This window comes from Anas acuta, chromosome 2 (genome assembly GCF_963932015.1).
Source record: "Anas acuta chromosome 2, bAnaAcu1.1, whole genome shotgun sequence".
Classification (NCBI taxonomy): Eukaryota; Metazoa; Chordata; class Aves; order Anseriformes; family Anatidae; genus Anas; species Anas acuta.
The window spans coordinates 14,391,607-14,415,440 of NC_088980.1; the positions used below are offsets into that span (position 1 = coordinate 14,391,607).

General features: G+C 36.3%; 1 protein-coding gene across 4 annotated transcripts in view; it reads left to right on the forward strand.

The window, feature by feature from the left end:
* Positions 1-15,910, forward strand: part of CUL2 (cullin 2) — a 46,416-nt gene extending 30,506 nt beyond the window's left edge. For all 4 annotated transcript variants that reach the window (XM_068673530.1, XM_068673528.1, XM_068673531.1 and 1 more), the window contains 11 exons: positions 1,196-1,303; positions 3,438-3,497; positions 3,884-4,012; positions 4,102-4,188; positions 4,738-4,890; positions 5,262-5,339; positions 6,749-6,815; positions 7,423-7,625; positions 10,397-10,498; positions 11,250-11,366; positions 15,411-15,910. In XM_068673530.1, the coding sequence (XP_068529631.1) occupies positions 1,196-1,303; positions 3,438-3,497; positions 3,884-4,012; positions 4,102-4,188; positions 4,738-4,890; positions 5,262-5,339; positions 6,749-6,815; positions 7,423-7,625; positions 10,397-10,498; positions 11,250-11,366; positions 15,411-15,542 (1,236 nt within the window). In that variant the 3' untranslated portion in view covers positions 15,543-15,910. The remainder of the gene's footprint in view (positions 1-1,195; positions 1,304-3,437; positions 3,498-3,883; positions 4,013-4,101; positions 4,189-4,737; positions 4,891-5,261; positions 5,340-6,748; positions 6,816-7,422; positions 7,626-10,396; positions 10,499-11,249; positions 11,367-15,410) is intronic.
* The last annotated feature ends 7,924 nt before the right edge of the window (positions 15,911-23,834 follow it).

Here is a 23,834-nt window from a genome sequence, read left to right on the forward strand (position 1 = left end):
TCAGTGTGGTGTTTTTCACTAATAGTTTTGTAGTTTCATGTTTGTATGTGACGTTTGAAAATACTGTAGCTTAATTGCTCTACCGAAGTGGTTTTGTTTAAACTTTTTTTTCACTCATGTGTATTTAAATTACTCAAATCAATTTTTGTTCCTTGAACATTACTGTTCAGAGGAGAAAACAAATATAACACCACATGGAAGCTCTTTTGTACATTTATACATCTTGCTGTCTAGATCTGTGCTCAGTGTAGGACAGTGACTTTAGCTATCCAGTATTTCTGTCTAAAAAAATAGAGAGATATGAGCTGTTGCAAACTAACTTCTGTTGACTGCACAGGAGTCTGCTTACTCCTCATAGCTCCTGTGTACCTTCAGAAAATGGACTGAAGTATTTAGTAGCATATTTTGATTTCCAAAAAAATAAGTATACCAAGTCTCTTCTTTCAAGCTAATAGTGTCTCCACAGTGAAATCAATGCAGACCCATGAGGGTGATTCATAGCCTTACCTAGGTAAACTCAAATGTGAAATACTTGGCTCCACTATGTGGAGTACTTTGGCAACAAAACGTTTCTGCTGTGTGACCTGATAATGCACTTGGGGAGTCAAGTGACATAGTGAGTGCATTGCACACTCTTACATTGCAGCCTGCTATATGATCTGTGCAGGTGCTCCTTAAATTCACATCAGTTGTTTCCACACAAAATATTTTGCTGAAAGGTGGCACACTAAATTTGATTGGTAGCTGTTCTTCTACGTAGGAAAGTTCAAACCTCTCATCCAGCTTTCTGTATTCAGAGTCAGTAGAAGAAACAGTTAACTTATTTCAGTAGCTTTCCACTTGATTTCTGTATTTACATATTACCATTAACAATTTCTGAAAGTGCTCATAAATTATGTTCGGTCGTTATGGAAAAGATTAGATAGCATCGGAACAGTATAGACTCAAATATGTGATTGACTCTTAATGTAACCATAGACTTTTTAATTCAAAAATGTGCTCAAGCACACTAGTACAAGAGTATGACTGCAGAAGCAATCCTCTCAAAGGTTTAATTACTAGTGATTTTAACTTTTTATCAGAAAGAATAATTAGAAAAAAAAAGTACAATTAAAGTAGATATAATTATGTTTGATATGATTATGATAATAACCCTTTTCTTAATAACTTGCTTTCTGTTTTATCTCCTTTTTAGATGCCAACTCAGTTTGTGGAGTCAGTTTTGGAAGTGCATAGTAAATTTGTTCAACTTATCAACACAGTTTTGAATGGTGATCAACACTTTATGAGTGCCCTTGACAAGGTAATTTTAACCTATTAAGTATAAAAAAAAAAAAAAAAGCATTGGAAAACAAAATGTGAAACCCTGTTTCAGGTTCACCAGAGTTCTTCAGGGCACCAGCACATTTAATGATAGAATTCTCATGTAGTTTTTCTAGTTTGGAAATGCAGTGAAATAGACAAAATTCTAGTACTGGGGAAAAAAAAAAAAAGGCATGTACAAAGAAAAACATGGTAATACTTAAAATTTTACTGAAAGGAAGACTTTTTAATCAAAAATCAAAACACAAAAATGGAGCTGACCCACTTAATATAAATTTAAGGTAATAAATAGGCAAATTGTGTGTTGCAAGAGTTTTGGCAACTCGGGAAAAGGTTTTCTACTCAGCACTGGTGAGGCCTTATCTGTGTCCAGTTCTGAGCCCCCCAGTACAAGAGAGACATGGAAAGAGTCCAACAGAGGACCAATGAGATGCTGAAGGGACTGGAGCTTGCCCAGGTTCTTGTAAGATTGGGTGGTTCCTTCTCAAAGAAGAACATTTTATCTCATCCATTTGTTAATATCCCACTCTTCCAGATATATCATTGTATCTTTTATCCTGGAGAGTGAATGTAATACTTACCTATCTAGATTTTTAAGTCATAAGATGTATGCATACATTTCATTGCTCTTTTTCTGGTGTTTATAGTATTCGGAGTTTGTAATTAGTCTTATGCAAAGCTTTTGATAAGTTTCAGCCAAGGCTAGTCCAGAAAGGCATAGAGACAAAGATAGCAATAATAGAGTTGATAGGTAACCATCTGTCTTTGTGGTACTGAGAAATTATTTATTTAGTATTTTAAAATGAATGCTTATTTCAGTACAACTTTTCAAGTGCAACTAAAGTCTTCTACCAGAAGGTGGAGTAAAAGGAGACTGACAGCTACTTTTACTGGTACACAGGCAGTGTACTTTTTCCTGAAATACTTCAGTTCTTCACTTCAGTGATCTTTATTACAACAAATATTTAAAATATTAATCTGTTGCCAGTTTTCCATGGTCAATATCAAAATTACTATTGTCACCTCCAGTATTATTACAAAATAGTGCTTTAAGCTTCAGATTTCCGTATTTCTTGTCAAATAATGTATCCCTTTGTCATAGGGATTCTAGGGACCTATTGTCAAATACTGAAATGTTGAGGCATTTTACAAAAACTTGTTTGTCAGTTCTTTTTAATAATAATAATAGTATTTTCTGCATAGGTTCATTTGAGCATTAATTTTTTGTAATGTGATATAGCAATTCAAGAAGTAATTTCCTGTACTCACACTAGTTTAAGTCTTACTGAATTTGGAAGCTAAAGTCACAAAACAGATTAAATTCCTAGGAACATGGTTGTGCAATATTTTTAGACCAGTATTAATGTAAAATGTTAATTTGATAGCTTGAATGTTAAATTTGATAGCTTATAAACTAGAATGTTAAATTTGATAGCTTATAAACTAATCTTGATGATTCTGATATCTTTATCGTGCAATTTCCAATTCCAAACTGCCATTATCTCCTTCCTTTTCTATTTCCTCATATTCAGGCTTTCTTCGGCTACCATGGTTTTTGCACCACACTGCTTCGAATTTCCACATAATCACTCTCAACAATATATTTTTTAATTTTCTTTAGTCTAACAAAAATCTGAAAACCAAAATAGTTTTCCTTTCTTACTGCATACCAAGTATGTTCTTCAAATCAAGCTGTGTTCTCTTGTAAGCTACTGTTGATGTGTGGCTGCTCAAATCTTCATCTGCTTTCCTTAGTTTCTTTCCATCCATAATTTTAGACCATTCTTATTGCTGTATACCAAAACCTTCATACTTCGGCATTTAAGTTTCTAATTAACGTAAACAAAAGAGAGAAAGTTAATTCTCTCTCCTGCTTTTTGAAATTAACTCCTATTCCTCTACTTTTTCCACTTCAACTCAAATCTCAACTTAAAAATATTCAACAAATTCTCACACAGCTGTAATCCAAATCCTTTTATTAATTGCTTCTTTTGAGTTTCATAGGCTCTTGGATGGTCTGTACCTGAACATTTTTTTTAACTATTTTAAAATTCATAACAGAAAAAGTTTCAAGTCATTTCCATTTTATGTCTTTGCTTTGTGTTCCTATGTAGGCTTTGACATCAGTAGTTAACTATAGGGAGCCCAAGTCGATCTGCAAAGCACCTGAGTTGGTAAGTGATAAGTATTGTAGAATTTAATCATAATACTTCCTTATAACTGTCAAACAAAGTAGCACAGGGACTGTCACGCGAATATCCATTTCTCTAAGTCAGCATCAGGTGTGTATGTCAGTAGTGGTTACTTAACCCCCATGCACATTTGAAGGTATGCAAAAAAAAAAAAAGGTGCAGTTACAGTTTTTCATATAGAATTTGTGTTTTTGGTGGGTGTAGTTGGTGTCTTTTACCTGTGAATACTGCCCTTATAATAGAATATGAGACTATGGGCTGTGAATTACTTAATGTTTTAACCTTCATGTAGAATTTAAGAGTACTTTGGTATACATGTGTTCTCAAGCTTGACAAGTAGGTTTGGGTTTCTCTTTTTTTAACTTGAGCTGGCCAAATACTGTGACAACTTGTTGAAGAAGTCAGCAAAAGGAATGACAGAGAATGAAGTAGAAGACAAACTTACAAGTTTCATTACCGTTTTCAAATACATTGATGACAAAGATGTATTCCAAAAGGTAACTATTGATATTCAAATCTAAACTTTACACAAAGAATATGGTTACACTTTTAAAAATCCTTATATGTGATTTTTTTTTCCATGCAGTTCTATGCCAGAATGTTGGCAAAAAGGTTAATTCATGGTTTGTCTATGTCTATGGACTCTGAAGAAGCCATGATTAATAAACTAAAGGTAATGTAATCCTCTTCTAATGCAAAGTAAACAAGCGTAAGAGAATGTAATGTTTAGAGGGAGCAGCAGAGGGTGCCAGAGATAACTTAGCAATCAGTAGATTCTGTTTAAAATAGTTGAAAACAAAAATGAAGTATTTCATAGTGTATGAAAGATACATTGTGAACTATCACTTAAATATTCAAGGTTTTTGGTGTGTGTGGTTTTGTTTTTTTTTTTTTATGATTTTTGGGCAGTTTATGAAGTGTATTCAATAGCCCATTTTTTATGTTGTAAAAGCACAAGCAGCCTGTCATAAACTAGCTTTATCTTTTAATTTTATAAGAAATTATATTGTTCATCTAAACTAGTGTGCACAAAGATAAGATAAATTTGATAATTTTCTTTTATAGCTTTTGTTTTCTATTATACTTGGTGTTCCCTGTAAACAGTGTATAACGCTTCTAAAAATTAGATATTCATATTATAGTAATAAATGCATGATTGTGCAATATTTATTTCATAGGTATTGTTTTCACAATGAAACTTCTTACAATTATTTTTTCACAGCAAGCCTGTGGTTATGAATTTACCAGCAAGCTTCATCGAATGTATACAGACATGAGTGTTAGTGCTGATCTCAACAATAAATTCAACAACTTTATCAAAAACCAAGACACGATTATAGATTTGGGAATTAGTTTTCAGATATATGTTCTACAGGTACTAATGTATGTTTATTATTACTGAGTTATCTGTACTTTTTTTTTTTTTTGATAACAAATGAAATACTTTTCTAACTAGGAACACTTCTTATATGACACCTTGTGATCAGTGTGGAATAATTTGTTTTCCTAGTTTTAATTTTTAAAATTAACCTGTTAGCACACTAAATAGTAGTGATGCAAAATGCCTTGTGTTTTTTACCTGAGTTTGTCTCACCGGGACATGTATAATGAGCAGTAAAACTTCTGGTCTCAGGTGAGCGTCTTATGACAATATACATTGTAAAACTGTTTAGTGGTGTTATTTTTTTTCTTGATATATATATTGTATGAAAATGTTAATGCTTTCATTTTTCCTGATACCCTTAGGCTGGTGCATGGCCTCTAACTCAGGCTCCTTCTTCTACATTTGCAATTCCTCAGGAACTGGAAAAAAGTGTACAGATGGTAGGTTAGTAGGAGGCTTCTTGTAAACATGTGGAAAATGTCAAAACTGCAAAAAAAAACACTATGATGATCACTCTAACAGAGGAAAACCTGAGCTATTTCATTTCGATTGTAGATCAAGGCTACCCTTTCTCTAGTTATATGAAATTTGGAAAGGTCACCCAAATGATATCTTGATTTCTATGTATGTATTTGTGTAACTTTTATTTCTTCTGTTTTCTACACTCAGTGATCGAAGAGGAAAATGTTACTAAATACAATCAAGTGAACTGACTTGATTCTTAACTTTAAAAACAATTCCAAATGATTTTAACCAATTATTTATATAATCTAAAAAGTAATATTAAAATTGAATAGACTTGGTATATTAAAAAGCAGATACCGCTTTCTTGTCGTGTATTTTGTATGAGCCACATTTTGTTCAAAATCAAACTCATGCAAACTTCTTTGAACATAATTTTGAGAATTCTCAAAGCATTAAAGGTTTTACTTTGGCCAAATATTCTCTTGCTATTTAACATTATTTCTGTTTTGTATGGGTAGAACATTTTATTAATTTTGATGATATTGTTCTGTTCTAAAAGTTATCTGTACAGTGTTTGTGTTCAAAACATATACTCTGTGTATTTCAGCTTTGCTAGCATATATTTTAATGATGAAGTACATTTTAGGTATAAAAATATAGCAGTTTTTATACTTGCTGTATGCTGCCTTGAGTTGCTATCTGATCTAAATTGTACTGGCAAATGTCTGCTTCAGTGGTGAAGGAGCTTTTTCACATTTTACCACTAAGTGTTAGAACTTAAATAATTCTCCTTTTATTTCTGATGCATTAAGTGGCAGTTGATTTTAGTAATAGTTTCCAACCTATATTCCGTGGATAACATGGGATCCACAGAAGGTAATTGATGACACATTGCTGTTCTTTGTGGGCTTAACATTTAGGAGTATTGTGAGTTGTGCCTCATTTGAAAAACTGGAAAAGAAGGGCTTGCGTATCAGAAGAAGCTCAGTCTGGGTGGCTTGTCTAGCTTCACTGTTTCGCCAGTTCAAAGGAGAAAACTTATTCTTGGGGCACCTGGCTAGAATTAATGCTCTGAATTTCACTGAGGAACTGTTGCATTCAGTCGAGTTACAGTACTTTTAGCTACAATATTTTATGCTTTGAGAGTATGAATGTCCCAACAATCTTTTTGATTGAGTCATCAACTGGCATTCAATGAGTTCACTAAATAATTGGTGCTCAATCACCCATCTTCTAAAAGAAGGTGCTGTCATGAACTTATCAGCAAGGTCTGTATCTAATACAGTGAGCATAAAACCAGTATTTCTTTGCTGAAGTGTTAGTGTGATATTAAACTACTGTAAGTTTGTATGTGTGATTAACTGAAGTTCATCTTGTTTTGCAGTTTGAATTATTCTACAGTCAACATTTTAGTGGAAGGAAGCTTACTTGGTTACATTATCTTTGTACAGGTAAAAACAAACGCTTTGCTGACTTATGCTTTGTACAACTGGCAATTGTTTGTTAAAGGTCAAATGACGGCAAACATTGGAGGTGGAGCATTACATTGCATATTAAGTCAGTTTATTATTTTTGCATCATTAAGTTATATTTGCTATTTAGTATTTCCAAAATTTGTTTGTAAACCTGCATGTTACCTGTGATTTGTTAAATCCAGGGAAAACTACAGTTGTACCTTAGTGTACATTCTTCAGTGCCTTTTTTAATCACTATTCTGTGATTCTGTGTAAGCTATTACTAAGTGAAGCTTGCGTGTTGCACTGAGGGTACTTGGATTTTTTTTTACTACTTTAAATTGTATTGCATTATTCAAATTCAACGCTTTCAGTTTTCTCCTGAAAACACCACTGTTGTGGTATTCATAATTAATCAGAGTTCTTTTTTTGCAAACCATATCCTGTGTGCCTAAATTTACAACATCGGTTTTCATGTTCCCATGCCATACTGAGGTCTGAATTGCATGTGTGTAGGAACTGTATGAGTAGCTCTAGCAGTTAGGCTTCAGGTGTCTTTTCAGCACGTTAATCAGTTTATAAAATACTACTTGTATCATTACAGGTGAAGTAAAAATGAATTATTTGTGCAAACCGTATGTAGCCATGGTCACAACATACCAAATGGCAGTGTTGCTTGCCTTCAACAACAGTGAAACTGTCAGTTACAAGGAGCTTCAGGACAGTACACAAATGAATGAGAAGGAACTGACAAAAACTATCAAATCCTTACTCGATGTCAAAATGATCAACCATGACTCAGACAAGGTATGCAGTAATGATAAAAGTGTTTCATGTTTTCAGTCTTTTGATTCTACTGTTTGTCGAGGGCTTTTTTAATACAAAACAATTAACTCTTTTTTTTTTTTTTTAAATATATTATGGGCCTTGTTAGCAATTATAAATATTTATAAGGAAAGAGGGGAAGAAGTAGACCATCTTTGTTCTATATGCCTATAAAAGCAGGGTCTGCAAAAAAGGTAATAATACTAGGACTGTTTATTGTTCCTGTTGAATCCATGTGTCTTTAAACTCACTACTGTTGGATGGAAATTCTCTTTAAATACATCACTTTCAAAGTAGTGGGATCATGGGAAGGAGCCTGAGTAGTAAATCAAAGTGTCTTAAAGAGATCCTTAAAATAAATTTGTGGGATTAAGAGACTGAAAGTAACAGCAACCATATACTTCCTGGCTGACACGTTACAGGAGAAGGAGGGAGGACAGAGAGCAAGGAGGGCTTGTGTGAGAGGATTTTTGCTGCATTTTGCCAAACGCTGTCATTCCATGAGTTTCATGGAGTTCTAATAATATCTGAGCTTCGTTTGTGGTTAAGGCGAAGGTTCATACAGGTACTATTACCGACTCTGCCTCACACTTCTGTATGACATCAAATCACTTACCTTTTTTCCCCATGCAGTGAAGGGCACCGAAGTCTGTTACGTAAGTAATGCTACAGAAGTGCCTTTGCATACTGTACAAACTTTAGTATGCACTTACAGCTAGCCCAGAAAGCCAAAGTTACTCAGACAGTATCAAGCAGAAAAAACTGATAAGCTGTTCACTTGGCTTACGAGAAGAAATCCAAAGCTGCTCTGATAGCTGCTTTTTTTTTTAACCAGGAAAATGTTAGAAAATGGAAAGTGAGATCGCAAGGAAGATCTGATGCTTGGCTGAAGCATAGGACATGCTTCCAATATCTAGAAATGAGCTCAGGTTGGAACAGTGGCTGGGAAGATGTCTGTTAAACCATGGGTGAAATATAACACTGGGAGCTATTACAGAAAACAGTGAGATTTTTCATCATCTTAGAAAGTTGCCCATTATTTAAAGGATTTACATTTATTTATGTTTGCCATATAAGGTTTATCTAGTTTCTTTAAGCATATGTCATTGAAGATTGAATGGTATAGCTTTCCAATCCTTTTACTTTTTAAAGTTTACCACTGCATTTTCTGGTTCTTTAACTTACAGGCTGCTGTATTCAAACATATTTCCTAATTCTGTTTTCTTTGCACTCCATCCAGCAATTTGAAAGCTGATCTGTATGCAGTCTGTCAGCTTACTCATTGGATAAGCCAGTGAAATTCAGTGGCTTAAGCAGTGAAATTAAATATACTGACTTCTCTCTACCTATGTCTGAGCTGCACAGCAAAGTACAATGTATTATATACTGCAGTTTGCTTTTGCTTGTTCTTTTTTTTTTTTAAACAAACTTTTGACAAAATCTTTATTGGTTTTGTTTTGTTTTATACTCAACTAAACAATATATTTATACTCAAATAAACACAACAGTACTAAAGTTTTTAGACATTTTTAAAGCTGTTGATCTTTGCCCTTTCATATTAAATTTTCTATACTATTACTAGATACTATATTCTAATACAGAATGTCTGCAGAATATAAAATTAAAAGTAATAGTATTTGGTATATTTTGTAAATAAATATTGACAGTGTTTGCTTAAGAGTTTGCTCAAGTATTTGCACTTGAGGCAACCATAGTTTGGCAAGATTCCAAAGTCTAAGAAGCCTGGTAACTGTGTTCTGCTGGAAATTGGTAATACTTGTACAGACTCTTGCCTGGAAATTGGAAAGATTGTTCAGGTCATCGTGTTAGTTGAATGCAAAGGTGTTGGGACTGCTGGGAATAGTTACAATTTATTGAAAGAAATGGACTTTGACATATGTAGGGGAAAAAATTGAGATCCAGATGAGAAAAAAAAAAGAGAAATTGCATACAGTTGTGGAACTGTAGAAGTTGCAGTTCATCAACTGTTTCTGATACAACATAAAATGTTTAGTTTTTTTTCCTTAAGTTCTTTAAGGCAACTTTAGTAATGTTTGTGAAAGTAATAGCTTGCTCTCTTGAGGCTCTGCCATAAATAAATGCAAATCCTACTTTCTTTGCAGGGACAAAAATGTGTTTAAAAGGAGAGTGTTTCCAACTAAGATAAACTGTTGAAGTATTAAACCAGAACTTAAAACAGCTGTTCAATTATTAAAACTGAAATTGCTTTAATTGCTTCTCAGTAAAGAAGTTTTTCTTAGTGTTCAGACTAAACATTAGGAAAAACTCCTTTACCAAGATGGTAGGTATATGTTGGAACAGGCTTCCTAGAGAGGTGGTTGATGCGCTGTGCCTGTCCATGTTTAAGAGGAATTTGGATAACATTCTTAATGATAGTTTAACTTTGGGTCAGTTCTGAAGTAGTCTGACAGCTGGACAGTGATCTTTGTAGGCCCCTTCAGACTGGAACTATTCTATTCATAATATTGACTTACTAACAGTACTCATGTGTATCAGAGTTCTTTATAGTGTTTTGTAAAATAGACTGGATTTCTAGGTTAGTTAAACTGTAACTTTAAAAACTAACCTAATTCAGGCGGCTCTTTAGAATTTTCACCTAAAAATCCACTGAAATTGTTTGTATGCAAGCTCCTACCTTTGATTTTTTTAAGTAAACTGTTATCCTGGTAAATCCTTGCTGCTTATTCGTTTTTGGTTCCATTTCCGTTTTTTAAAAAGATTCTTTATTGCAGGAAGATGTAGAGGCAGAGTCTACATTTTCATTAAATATGAACTTCAGCAGTAAACGAACAAAATTTAAAATTACTACATCAATGCAGAAAGACACACCACAGGCAAGTATTCTTTGATGTTTGTAGACTGAACAGCTTATGAAGCTTATTTTTCTAAAATTGAATTGATGGTATTAGGTTAATAAAAGCAGATAAAAGGGTCTCTGTAAAGATTTACATCATTGTGAAAACATTGTTTAAGTTTACAGTTTAAGCACTGCAATTTTTTCTGTACTTAAAGTATAGGTAGAAAAAAAAAATGGGTTGGGGAATAAGAAATAAAAATGAACAAGAACTATTCCTCTTGTACCAAACTGAATTGACATTCACCTTGTCTTATCTAGTGAGACTTTTTTTGTTAGTAGTGTTTATAAAAGTAATTTATTCTGGAAACAGCAGCGCCAATGAACTCTGTTTTCATATGGTTTTGCATCCTTTATCAACTATAATCAACTCAAATTTCGATAATCCAGGTTCCTTCTATATCTCCTAAGACATAGACATATATACAAGAGGTGTATGTGCTGATAAACTCAGTATCTTATAGTAAATTTTGCCCACTTTTCACCATAGCAAAATCTGATTTGGCTGGCTTCCTCCTACCTACCTGCTGACTTCCATGAAACCTTGTGTTCTTGATTTACAGAAGTGCTTTACATTGATCTTTATCTAGGTTTTTATATTAGTTTTAATACTTTTAATAAAGTACTTTTAATACTTTTAATAAAGTAAAAAGTTTAGATTCAAGGTACTTTTATGATGTGTTTATTGATCTTATTATATTTGAAGCTTTACCGTTCTTCCTATATCGCAGGAGATGGAACAGACCAGAAGCGCTGTAGATGAAGATAGAAAAATGTATCTTCAAGCTGCTATAGTCCGTATCATGAAAGCACGTAAAGTGTTGCGACATAATGCTCTTATTCAGGAGGTAAGAGAAAAATCCTCTTCTTAAGCATGATTTTGAGGAAAATCTTCAGGATAGCTGGATAAAACATCTGACCACAAAACTCCAATGTCAAAACTAATACTTCAGTGAAATTGATGAGAATTCCAATGGAGTCTACTTTGAACCATAGCACTGGGGCACTTACCTGTGATCACTCAGCCCTGTAAATATGTCTTAGCACTAAAGCATTAAGCGTTTCTGTGCTTGCTCTTTCCAGTTGGCTGGTTCTATGCCTGCAGATGTTGTGTCCTATAGGAATCGTTGCCAGAGCTGTAGGTTCAGTTGAAGACATTTGAGTATGGATATTCTAGACGTTACATTTCCACAGAAGCACCTAGCCAATTTGGAGCTCTAATTGTAAAGTTGGATTTTGTTCTAATTCATGGCTTATATTTTAAAAGTTGTCTGAATATGTAGACAAGCACCTCTTAATCTTTATTTTACTAGCAGTACAGTTGTCTAGTTTTTTAATATTCTAAAATAATGATCTGTGAACTGTCATGGACTGGCTTAGAAAAAGGTGCTGTTTCTTTCATTTTTCTTCTACTTTTCCATCTGTGATAGTTGCCTGCCTAATTACATTTCCTATTCCAACCTAACCTTCACTCATACCAGCTAGTCCCTAGTTTTTCTCAACCTTCCAAGTCATTCTTGTGTCTCCCAAGCTTTGCTGGATAACAACCTCAGAGCAGATTGGTGGGAGAGGAAATAAAGATTCCTGCTTTTCTGGTCCATTTTGAATGTGGTGGAGAGGCATTCCATCATTTTGAGGTCTTCCGTATTCTTTACGTCCTGTGGTGATGGAGAAAACAGTTTACCATAGTTACCAATTATTTTTTATTATTTTCCTAAGCGAAATAAGCAGCTACAGAGAGCTTATAAGTCAGAGCTTTCATATTGACTGGTAACACGAGACATATGAAAGGTTTTGAATCTTTAAATAAATAGTGTTTGTACGCAAACTCTCTGAAAGCAAGCTTAATTTAAGAAATTTGATTTCGAACATGTAAAAGATGAGGAAGCATAGGCCTTGATTACTTCTCAAAATCTTCAGTTATTTGCTCTTCTATTACTTAAATTCATGCAATCATGATGAAATCCTCTAAGATTTCTATATTAAAACTAGAAAATGGTAGGCAAGCCCTGTTTTATCTTTGAAATTATTTTCCCCCATATTCGCAACTTTAAAAAGTTTTCAAAGTGTGCTTTAATTGAAACCCGTTTAAATGGTGGAAGAGAGAACAAACTTGAACAGCTTAGAAACAGAAAAACTACTTTTTCCTTTGTCCAGCTCAGGAGGCAGTATCTGACATGTTTATGCTGCATTTTGCTCGTGCAGTACTCTTGCAGAATAGTACAGTCTATTAACATCAGGAGATTTTTCAAGTTTTTCCAGAAAAGTGAGTATCTTGATAACTAGTCAGCTTAAAAAAACAGTACAGAGTAAAGTTTGTGCTCCATTTATCTATCACCAGCCACATCAATGTGTATTGTTTTTTTTACCCTATCTTTTAACTAAATTTATGACATATAAATTTATGAAAATCATGTCCTTATTCATTTAGTCTGTAGTTCCCAGTTTTTAATATTTAATGTTCTAATCCCCCCAGAATATAAGTAAAAACTGAAGGCTAGACTTCTAAATAATTCTTATCTATGTTACAATGTACTGTGGAGACCTGATGTCATCTTAAATTAACAATTGTAGAACTTCAAGCAGTAACATGAAGCAGTACAAAAATCCATTAGAGTTGATTTTTCGTGATTTTTAGCTGTTTGAATTTGTGCCAATCTTCATGCTTCCTCAGCTAAACTTTAACTAGGACATATGAGCTAGGTTCTTCAAAATCTGTTAGATATCTACGCTGCAGTCTAGGATACAGATGGACTCTTGGGTACTTCAGAAACTGTTGCCAGACTGTAGAGCAAATTGTGGGGAGACAGGTTTTGAGTATTTAGCGCTAAAAATGAAAACTTCATGATAGGTGGAAATTTTACCTAGTTACATCTGCATTGAGATCAGTAACTTGTTTTGCTTTATATTAAATGAGTAAGCCCAGATTGCTAGGTGGTTTTAGGTTGAACATGCTCAGCTTTCTCAGTAGACTGACCTGTATTGCAAAAAAAAACAAACAACAAACCTACTAATACAAAATTCTGTCTTCAGATCTAACTGTCCTGAATAATACATGAAGTATTGGTTATGACAATGAGTCTGAGTGAGGCTGAAATTAGGTGAAATTTGAGCTGATCTAATAGCTTGTTAGCACCAAGTTTCATCTCATTTGAACTGCTGTGGAACTTACCAGACTGTTGGCTGCTAGCGCAACAAAACTATCTCTTCTGAGCTTTCTGTTTGTTCTGCTGGGTGATTTTTACCTGGTGAGTTCTGTTGGCTAACAGAGAGCTCCAGCTCCTCACTGGAGCTGGGACAATGCCAGCCATGAAAAGTTGTAAAGAAAACAGGAAATCCAGCTGAAATAAAAATCACTTTCTTTACAGAACAAACATGAAACTACAGGCTAAATATATTCTAACACTTGAGTAGTTAGGTCTTTCGTTTCCCTCACTTCCCACTGCCAGGAAGTAGAAAGGAGAAAGTAATAGTAATTTTCTTTTCTACAAGTTGGCCACAAAAATTTAATGTGAAAAACTGTCCAAGTTCCATATTCTGTTGCTACACGCCATTTCCTCACTTATCTAGAAGAGAACGCACAGAACTCAAAACTATTAAGAGAGATCTGAAGTTTAGCCAGCAGCTGCTGTTTCTTCTGTAATGCACATATAGATTTGTTTTTATCATAAATATTTTTTTTATTGTATCTGTTAAAAAGTTCCAGCATAGCCGGATTGAACTTGCCAAATTGTAGGATCTTTAGTGACATAAATAAAGACTCATCCTAATAGTCTCAAATTGTATGGAAAAGGATGTCAGTGCTTCCATTCACACTGCTTCAGTTGTTCTGGTGCCTTTCAGGGCCAGGTGTGGGCTGGAATTTAGTAGACAAAGCACAACAAATCTAGCTCACATCATAATAGGGTGGCAACTGAGACAGCAATGTTGTAGTGTAACTTCATAAAATAAATTTTTAAAAGTAAACCTTATTTTGTCTTACAAATTTGATTGCCTAGTGCAATACAGTCTCTGATGATAGGTTGCATTTTTAATGAATTTAAACTGTTAATAAAGAATGAATAAGCTCCTATTATAAGGTCCTAGTCCAACGTTAGGAGAATTTGCTATTTATCTGCATGCATGTCAGTTACTGTTTGTAATGCTATAAAGAAAACACAGGATTCACAAAACTTTATTAAATGAAAATGTCTTCTCTATCTGTTCATAATAACAAAGGTGGTGATGCATGAGAGGAAAATTGTGTTCAGGTTTAGAAATAGTTCTGAGAAATCTGGTCAACTGAAATTTAACCATTTATAATTGTATAAACTATTGTGAAAACTAACATTAATGTATTTATTGCATTGGCATTTATTGGCATTTATTTTCCAAGTAAGACTTGAAGGCAAGTCCACAAATTCATAAGCCTTTTGGGAGTCCACACATTAAATATTACAGAACAACACAAGTATATAAATGGAAGTAAAAGACAACCTAGGAAGAGCCAGCATAGATACTGGAAAAGACACAGCTGGTTTTATAATGCTTTCACTTTGCTTAAACTCTACTAATAGTAAGTGAAGAAATGTTAGATCAATTTTAATTTGGATATTTATCCTCACTTGTACCAGAACAAATTAAGCAAGCAAGAGGACTGAAAAAATGTGGTTAATATGCAAACTGAACCAATGAGTTAAGCAGTCAGTTTAAGTCTCTTTACACTACTGTACAGAGATGCTTTGTTTATTGTTATAAATTAACTGTCCTGTATTTATTTAATCTTGTCTTTAAAAGAAATGTAAACTCTTGTTTGTTTGTTTTTTTTTCCTTGAAGTGCTTAGTGAGTTTCCTGTTGCATTTATAACTGTTGTAAATGAAAATAATACATGAAACTTGTCTTTCTTTTGCAGGTGATTAGCCAATCAAGAGCTAGGTTTAACCCAAGTATCAGCATGATTAAGAAGTGTATTGAAGTTCTGATAGACAAACAGTACATAGAACGAAGCCAGGCCTCTGCAGACGAATACAGTTACGTAGCATGATGTTGCTATCCTGCAGGTATGATTGTAAGGAGATCATTGCTGTCACTGTTTGGTGTGTTCCTGTGGGAAGAGGCAGGCCTGTGCCTCCATAATTGGTCACTTGGCAGCCCCTGTTTTTCTGCTGTTTACAACATCACCAGTGCCATGTCATGAGCGTCAATGAAAATGCCTATAGATATTTCAAGCTCATGTCATTATGACATTTCTTAAAACTTTACTAAAAGAATGAGTGAAGTATTGCTGAAATGTGGAAATTTGGTTGGGTACCATGCTTTTTTTTTCCCCCCTTCCCTTTCACGTTTGCAGTTGATGTTTTTTAATGTATCTTAAGACAAAGTAAAAAAAAAAAAAAAAAAAAAAAAACTAAATATTGTAATATGACAGATAACCTAATAATTGTATCTACATTAAAATGTAAAAAAAAAAAATAAAAAAAACGAACATGATACTGCTGCTTGTCAAATAAAAAAATAAAGTTATATGATGTGTCTCTAATTATTGTAAAAATGGATATAGCATTAATCTCTGTAAATAATACTGAGGCTGGTAAGATTGAAAATAATGTTGTGTTCAGGTTTTGAATAACCTCTGAAGTAGATTTGTTGTAAAGACTGTCATAAGACTTGTATATAAAACTGAGTACCAGGTATGATGTTATGTTTGATATGATTGCAAAAAAAAACAAATCACAAAAAAAACACCTCTGTTTAAGTGCATGTCTTGATTTCAGAGAATCACAGAACCATCTAGGTTGGAAGAGACCTCCAAGATCACTGAGTCCAACCTCTGACCTAACACTAACAAGTCCTCTACTAAACCATATCACTGAGCTCTACATTTAAACATGTTTTAAAGACCTCCGGGGATGGTGACTCCACCACTTTGCAGCCCATTCCAGTGCCTAACAACCCTTTCGGTAAAGAAGTTCTTCATAACATCCAACCTAAACATCCCCTGGCACAACTTAGCCCATTTCCCCTTGTCCTGTCACCAGGCACGTGGGAGAATAAACCAACCCCCACCTCACTACAGCCTCCTTTAAGGTACCTGTAGAGTGCGATATGGTTGCCCCTGAGCCTCCTTTTCTCCAGGCTGAACAAGCCCAGCTCCCTCAGCCACTCCTCGTAGGACTTGTTCTCCAGGCCCCTCACCAGCTTTGTCGCCCTTCTCTGGACCCGCTCAAGCACCTCGATGTCCTTCTTGTAGCGAGGGGCCCAAAACTGAACACAGTACTCGAGGTATGGCCTCACCAGAGGCCAGGGGGATAATCACTTCCCTAGTGATTATCTGGCCACTCTGCTTCTTATACAAGCCAGGATGCTGTTGGCCTTCTTGGCCACCTGAGCACACTGCTGGCTCATATTCAGCTGACCAATACACCCAGGTCCTTCACTGCTAGGCAGCTCTCCAACCACTCATCTCCCAGCCTGTAGCTCTGCTTGGGGTTATTGCGCCCCAGGTGCAGGACCTGGCACTTGGCCTTGTTGAACTTCATGCAGTTGACCTCAGCCCATCGGTGCAGCCTATCCAGATCCTCCTGCAGAGCCTTCCTACCCTCGAGCAGATCGACACACGCACCTAACTTGGTGTCATCTGCAAACTTACTGAGGGTGCACTCGATGCCCCCATCCAGATCATTGATAAAGATATTAGAGAACTGGCCCTAGTACCGAGCCCTGGGGAACGCCACTAGTGACCGGCCTCCAACTGGATTTGACTCCATTCACCACGACTCTTTGGGCCCGGCTATCCAGCCAGTTTCTAACCCAACGAAGCGTGCGCCAGTCAAAGCCATGAGCAGCCAGTTTCTTGAGGAGAATGCTGTGGGAAATGGTGTCAAAAGCCTTACTGAAGTCAAGGTAGACCACATCCACAGCCTTTCCCTTTTCTTGAGATTAGACTAACTTCTTCCATTCTTAGTAAGGCCTACTCTGTCTTGTTAATCCCACTCTGTAGGAATATGTTACAAAAGAAAATCAATAGATGTTTGAGGGAATTTAAGTTGCATCATTCACAAAGAGTTAGGAATAGTTGCTGTAAATATTGAAGGTATAGTTCAGTGGCTTGTGAAACCACACTGTTACTGGGAAAGAATATACCAGACTGGTAACTGAAAAGTGTGTTCTTTCTGTAATGTATTGGGTAGAAACACTACATGGGTAGATGCCCATACTTGTTTCCACATAAGCCCGTAATGCATTTTTCTTGTTTTCCCTCCGAACTCTTATGGTTTTACTTATCTTATGTTTTCCCCTGACTCAATCAGGTTTCTGGTTTGAGTGGGACAAGGAGTCTGTGGGCTATTTCGTGTCCTTTGTTGTTCGTCAGGGATGGCATGGTGACTGCTCACTATCAGACAAGGAAGGTGTAATTTTTAAAAGTGTTAACTCTACCAATGCAAATAATTAAAGTTTAAGATCATTAAGAGCGTGAACATACTGAATGCTTGCTGCAGAAAAAAGCTTCCTCATGGCTATGCCTTCTGTTAGTCATTGATGAGATCTATATTAACTTCAAATGTTCTGTTTTTGCTGATTTTTATTTGGGTGTATATTAATATATGTATTATTTGTGATTTATTTTTTTTTAGTCCTTTTGATATTTCATCATCTGCTAAAAGTCTGCAGAGCAAGAATTAATTTCAAAGGGAAAAAACCTTAGGAGGAAGCTTTTTTTTTGTTTTCTTTCTTTTTCTAGTTCTTCACTGTATGAATGGCTTGGCTTCTCTCTGCCTCTCAGATTGTTCCTGTTTCTTTTTTCTTAAGTAGCCTCACATTCATATGTCCTCTGGAGAGTATATAGTAAACATCCTGTGGCTAACTAGGGAATGCATCATGACATGGTAAGTTTTTCTTATGCGGATTTTGCTGAAGGCAAATAAAGGGCAGTAAACAATGAATGGCACTAAACACTTCTTCCATATTCATGGCACTTAGATATAGATTTTTGAAATTGGATTTGCCTTAAAGAACTGTTTTTTGATCTTTGTAGTGCAGTAGGTCACTATCCAAAGTGGTAGTTCAGAGTTGTATATGGGTGTTGAAAGACAGCAGACATGCTTATCATGTCTTTAAGTGTAGCAAACAGGAGACACGTTAGCACAGATTTTCACAACAGCAACTTTTAATTTATTTCAGTGTGAAAAAACCTGTCCCTTATAAAAAATAACTCATTATTACTTATGGGAAAAAAAAAAAAAAAAAAAGAATAGATGAAATATTCTATGACACAATAGAAAAAAATCAAAAAATATTGCTTGAACACTGAATCATCAGATCCCTTCTCCGAAAAACAAGCAATGGCACCAAAGCTTCTGAAAGCAAATGTATTTTATCTTGTAATTTGTGATCTGAGTTGACAGATTTTAAGCATGTTTCTTTATTAAAGGTTTAATAAAAACTGTATTTAAATTGAATTGCAGTACCAAAATTGTAAGACTTGTGTTTGGAAAAGCTCTACCAAACTTATTTTCAAAATCAGTTCATAAACAAAACAGCCACTTCACTGCTCCAGCCCAAACGTGTAAGGTTTTAGCATTACCTTATCTCTGAATTTTTGCATACCTAAAACATCAAAAGTATTATTTTGTTTTTTAGATAAGCATGCTGCTGAGTTGAAACTTGTTTAGTGAGTTAAAAACATTCATATATTTCAGCACAATTGGCATCCCCAGACAATGTCTTTCATAATTATACACAAACTCAGTCTTTTCAGTGCCTCTTGGGAAACACAGCCATAGCTGGGAAACGTGTTGAATTCGACTGTATAACTCACACCTTCCCCTTAAGGAAAGAAGTAGTGAAAAGCCTCAGCCCTCTGTGGTTGGGTTAGGTCACTGAAGTCATCGTTGGCACACAGTGATGCAGCATATCATGTAGGGCTGCGGCCTGGCAGCTAAATACGTCTGGAAAGGGTAATTTCATGGGTAATGGGTATTAAGACAAGGGCGAGTTATAAGAACAGAAGATGCCTAAAAATGCCATGAATTTTTAACTGACATAGGTGTGGAATTTTTCGTATTTGTTATACGCCTGTTAACATGTATGACCTGCCAGTTCATTGGGATCCACATAGCTGAGTCTGGAAGCATGATACGTTGATATATCTCATGTATTTCTGAGATCAAAATGTGTTTTGCCTATAGTACTGGGCATTATTGATAATTCTTATGCGAACTGAAAATATACTTCTATGAGGTTTAAATTTGTCTCTAGATCGATTGGCTTATTCTAGGAAAGAAAAGTGTGTGCCGATATTTCATTGTGTTCATATATACAGTGCTGCTGGAGCGTGAAAGGTACTTAGATGGGCATAACAGGAGAAACAGTTTTCAAACCTGATAGTTTTCTTTACTGAACATATACTTTGTAAGAAGTCATTTACTGAGTACATTGCTTTTCCAAATTAGGAGCAGAGCAGAGATCAGTCAAAGGAGAAATGCAATTTATAGACTGATATTTCGCAGCTATGCTTCAAAATCCATTTCTTACCCTTAAGAGCAATCCTTACAGCATGGTATTGGTTCATGAGTATCCTGAGGCAAATATGTTAGGACTGTCCGTGCTTTGCAAATGTGATAATTACCTACAGTCAATTAATCTATGGTATAACAACTTATGAAAACACATTCTCCTGAAGCAATTGTCTTTGAACTGAGTATTTGGTTTTATAATTTGGTCTTATAATTAACAAATTGGAAGTTATCCTGCACTTTCAAGCTGATAACAAAACAGAGAGTTTGTATGTTGCTAGGCAAAAGAAGAGGAAGCATCAAAACATTGTTTGGGTATAATAATTTTAAAACAGTGCAAGACTTTGCTAAACACAAGTATGTGTTTATGGTTTTAAAGAGGTGAAGAAATATGACAATAGAAGTCAGCAGGCGCATGTAACATAGAGGTGCTTTTCTTACTGTCTGCTTCATGGAACTCACACTTGCATCAACAGGAAGAAAACAACAGCCAGCTAAAGGAAAGAGGTAGATGAGGAGGCTGTCCAATTGGACTTGCTTTTAGAAGTACTCAAGTTATATTTTTGTTATATATCTTTGAATGCTTTAAACATGTATATGTGATTAACAAGATTACTGCTTAGTCCAGTAGTGAGGATGACTTATTGCACATTTGAGGAAGAAGTCTGTTAGGATATTCGAAGAAGCAGTGCATTTGACATAACCATGTGCTGGTGCTGCTCTTAGCAACTGTCACAGGAGCACGCAGCACAAGACTTGAAAGCTCCTTTGGTCTACCCAGTAAGTCCGGTCTTGTACATGCACCAGAGAAGTGAAGGACTCTTCTAAGCCTGAGCAGTACTAAGAAGCAAGTCAAGAGTTACTGATAGTCACTTCTAAAACAGTTCTAGATCTCCAGGAAATTATTTTCACCATTCATTCCTACCCCTTCTGTATGACCCTTTTGACTGGAAGCTCAAAAGCTATCAAGGCTCTGAAAGCTGTCAAAGATGAGTTAAGCAAAATATGGTAATAAGTTGAGCATTATTATTAAGTGTGTGCATTATTATTACTATTATCAAGGAAAAACTTTACACTTTAACCACCAGTGAAGTAGAATCTAATGAATTTGCCGTATATAAACCCTTTCATGGCCTAGCCAGAAATACCTTCTGGTATTTTACATTCAGGAGGGCTATACTTATCTCTGTGCCCTTCCTTCCACTCCTCCATTGAGATAAATAAAATAATACACTGGTGTTTCCATAAATATTTCTCCCCCTTATCTTCTCTGTTGTATTGTTATGTAGCAGGAGCAGAAAATTGTGTGTTTTGAGACTACAGAAAGTAAAGTAAGATGGATGAAAGGCTGCCTAATGTCTGCATAGCCAAGGGATCAATTCCTTCAGTCTGACTCTTATCCAACCACACTTTTGATGTATTGGTGTTTACAGGAGCAATGGATACATAGGAGACTTGGACATGTTTTCATCTGAAAGAGGCCTTGTTCTTAGCCCAATCATTGAACAGGTAAACACTGTAATTATAACCTTTAGGTGGAAGCTGGTTGTTCTGATGTGTGTTAAACTAATTTTTTCAGCAGCTGTGAACAGTGGCACTGTGTTCACCAACAATTATTGAAGAGGAGTGATCTGAGGACTGTTTTGAAGTGTGGCAGATTGCTGTTGCCTGTCTTCCAGTGTTGGTTATATCATCTATAACTTCCTAAGTATGTAGGATAAGAACTCTCAGGTAGTTTTCACATTATGTTTCAGTTTCAGTTGAGTTCATCTGTTTTCCTTTCTTCTTTCCATCCACGAACCTCACCTGTAGCCTCATCTCAAAGCTTCCAGGTGAGGTTCTCTCTCTCCTTCCCCAGGTGGGTGTCTGCTGCCACATGTTTTAGTGTACTGGTAATGATGTACGTAAGCCTTGCTGTAGCCACAAATTGAAGGGAATAGATGTACACCCACAAAGCATGTGCTGCTTAAAATCTGAGTCATAGCTGTGAATCAGAAACGTGCCCATTGCAGCTGCTGAAAGAGATTTAGAAAGTGTATCATTCCTGTTGAGAACAACGGTAGCCTCAACCTTCCATCTGCATAAAAGCAGACTGTAGCCTTAAAACATCTCTACCATTATGAAGACCCCACAAATCCATCCACTTTTGAATAAAGTAATTGAGAAATTACACAAGCTGCTCATCAGCCCGCTTTCCTCAAGACCTTGCTTGTTTTGGATGTCCTCCCTCTTTCAGAGCACTAGGTACTTAATTTAAGAGGTCCGTATTTTAAAATACACATACGTAGTTTGACAGATAGGATGGAGGAGGAGCAGGGCACGTGTCCCTGAGCGAGACTGGTGTTTACTGAAGTGGGCAGGGGCAAGTGGGGACATGAATTCCGGCCCCAAATGACAGAGTCTGGCAGTCAGGGCAAAGAAGTGTGGGCTTTTGCATGTGGACTGACAGACCCTCTTTATTCTTTCCCACACCCAGGCACAACCTTTGAAATGCAGACTTGACAGGCAGAGCTGGAATATCTACTTCCCTTCCTGGGGCAGCTCCTGCGAGCGCGAGGCCTGCCTGCCCCAACAGGCCCGGCCCTGCTGGCTGGCTCCGAGGGGCACGGCGCACCTCAGAGCCGGGCGCTGCTCGGGCAGTGTGCCCGGCTGCTACGGGCTCGCAGGTGGCAAAGGAGGCGTCACCCGTGTGGGCTTAATTCTGAGATAGGGACAGAGGCCATAAACTGCCTGTAAAAACTCCGAGAAGCGGAGAAATGCTCTATGACTACATAGCCCCTAGCGGCATCTACCACATGTTTCTGCACGGCGTCATGGTGCGGCTCCGTTGCACAAGTTTGAGCAGATCAAACTTACTTTATTCGTCTCACACTTCATTAGCAGTTTCCATTGGATAAAGTTTTTCGTAGTTTACCTTTGATGTATCAGAGGAAGCAACAGGTTGTGTGGGTCACCTGCACTGACAAAGATGAAAATAGGGCTGGTAGAACAGCAGCTTCATGCACGGGTTTGCTTTTGCCCTTTTTGATCGGTTCATAAATCCTGTTGTAAAATAAAATGCAGACTTTGGAAAAGTTTGTCTTTGCAACGTTTACTTTGGAGGGTTTTTTATGCGATGTATAATTCAGATTTCCTGCTGACAGAACCTCTGGGTTTTTATCTTCCAGAATTTCCTTCCACATTGTCTAACCCGGGTGTTGTGCTGGTCCACGTCTGTAACGCTGGGCTTGGCAGAGCTCCAGATGTGGCAAAACTGTTCCTCTGCAGGGCCTGCTGCTGCTGTGGTGGGCACCTTCTCACTGTGTGGAGCTCCTCTCTTGCTGTACCCTCTTAGATTTTGCTGCCTCACTAAGGTGTTTTGTACATGGCATTTACGCATAGTGCCTTACATTTATTATTTTTTTAATCTATATGTCAGTTTTCTACTCCTCTGTCTGTTTTTGTAGCAAGCAGTTTGGCCTAGCATTCCTCACAGGGTGATTTTGTTACTGTCATACTCTATGCAATACTAAAACAGGATTTATTCATGTGTTCATCGCTGGTAATTTCTGATAGATCACTGCTTTGTACATTGATTATGAAACTGAAAAATCACGTTAGATCCTGCCTATGCAGGCCAGTGTTGGTTCTACTCCTACAGAGCATTGCAGACCATCAATCAGTCCTGCATGTGCTAGAGTGATATAGTGAAGTAACTCCTTGTTGGGAATGCCATCTTTGGGGTTGTTTTGTTCATTTTTGTGTCTCTAAAATGTTCTTTGATAAAATGCTTGTGAAAACCTGCACTAAGCTACATACTGGGTGGAGTGCAGGCAAGACAA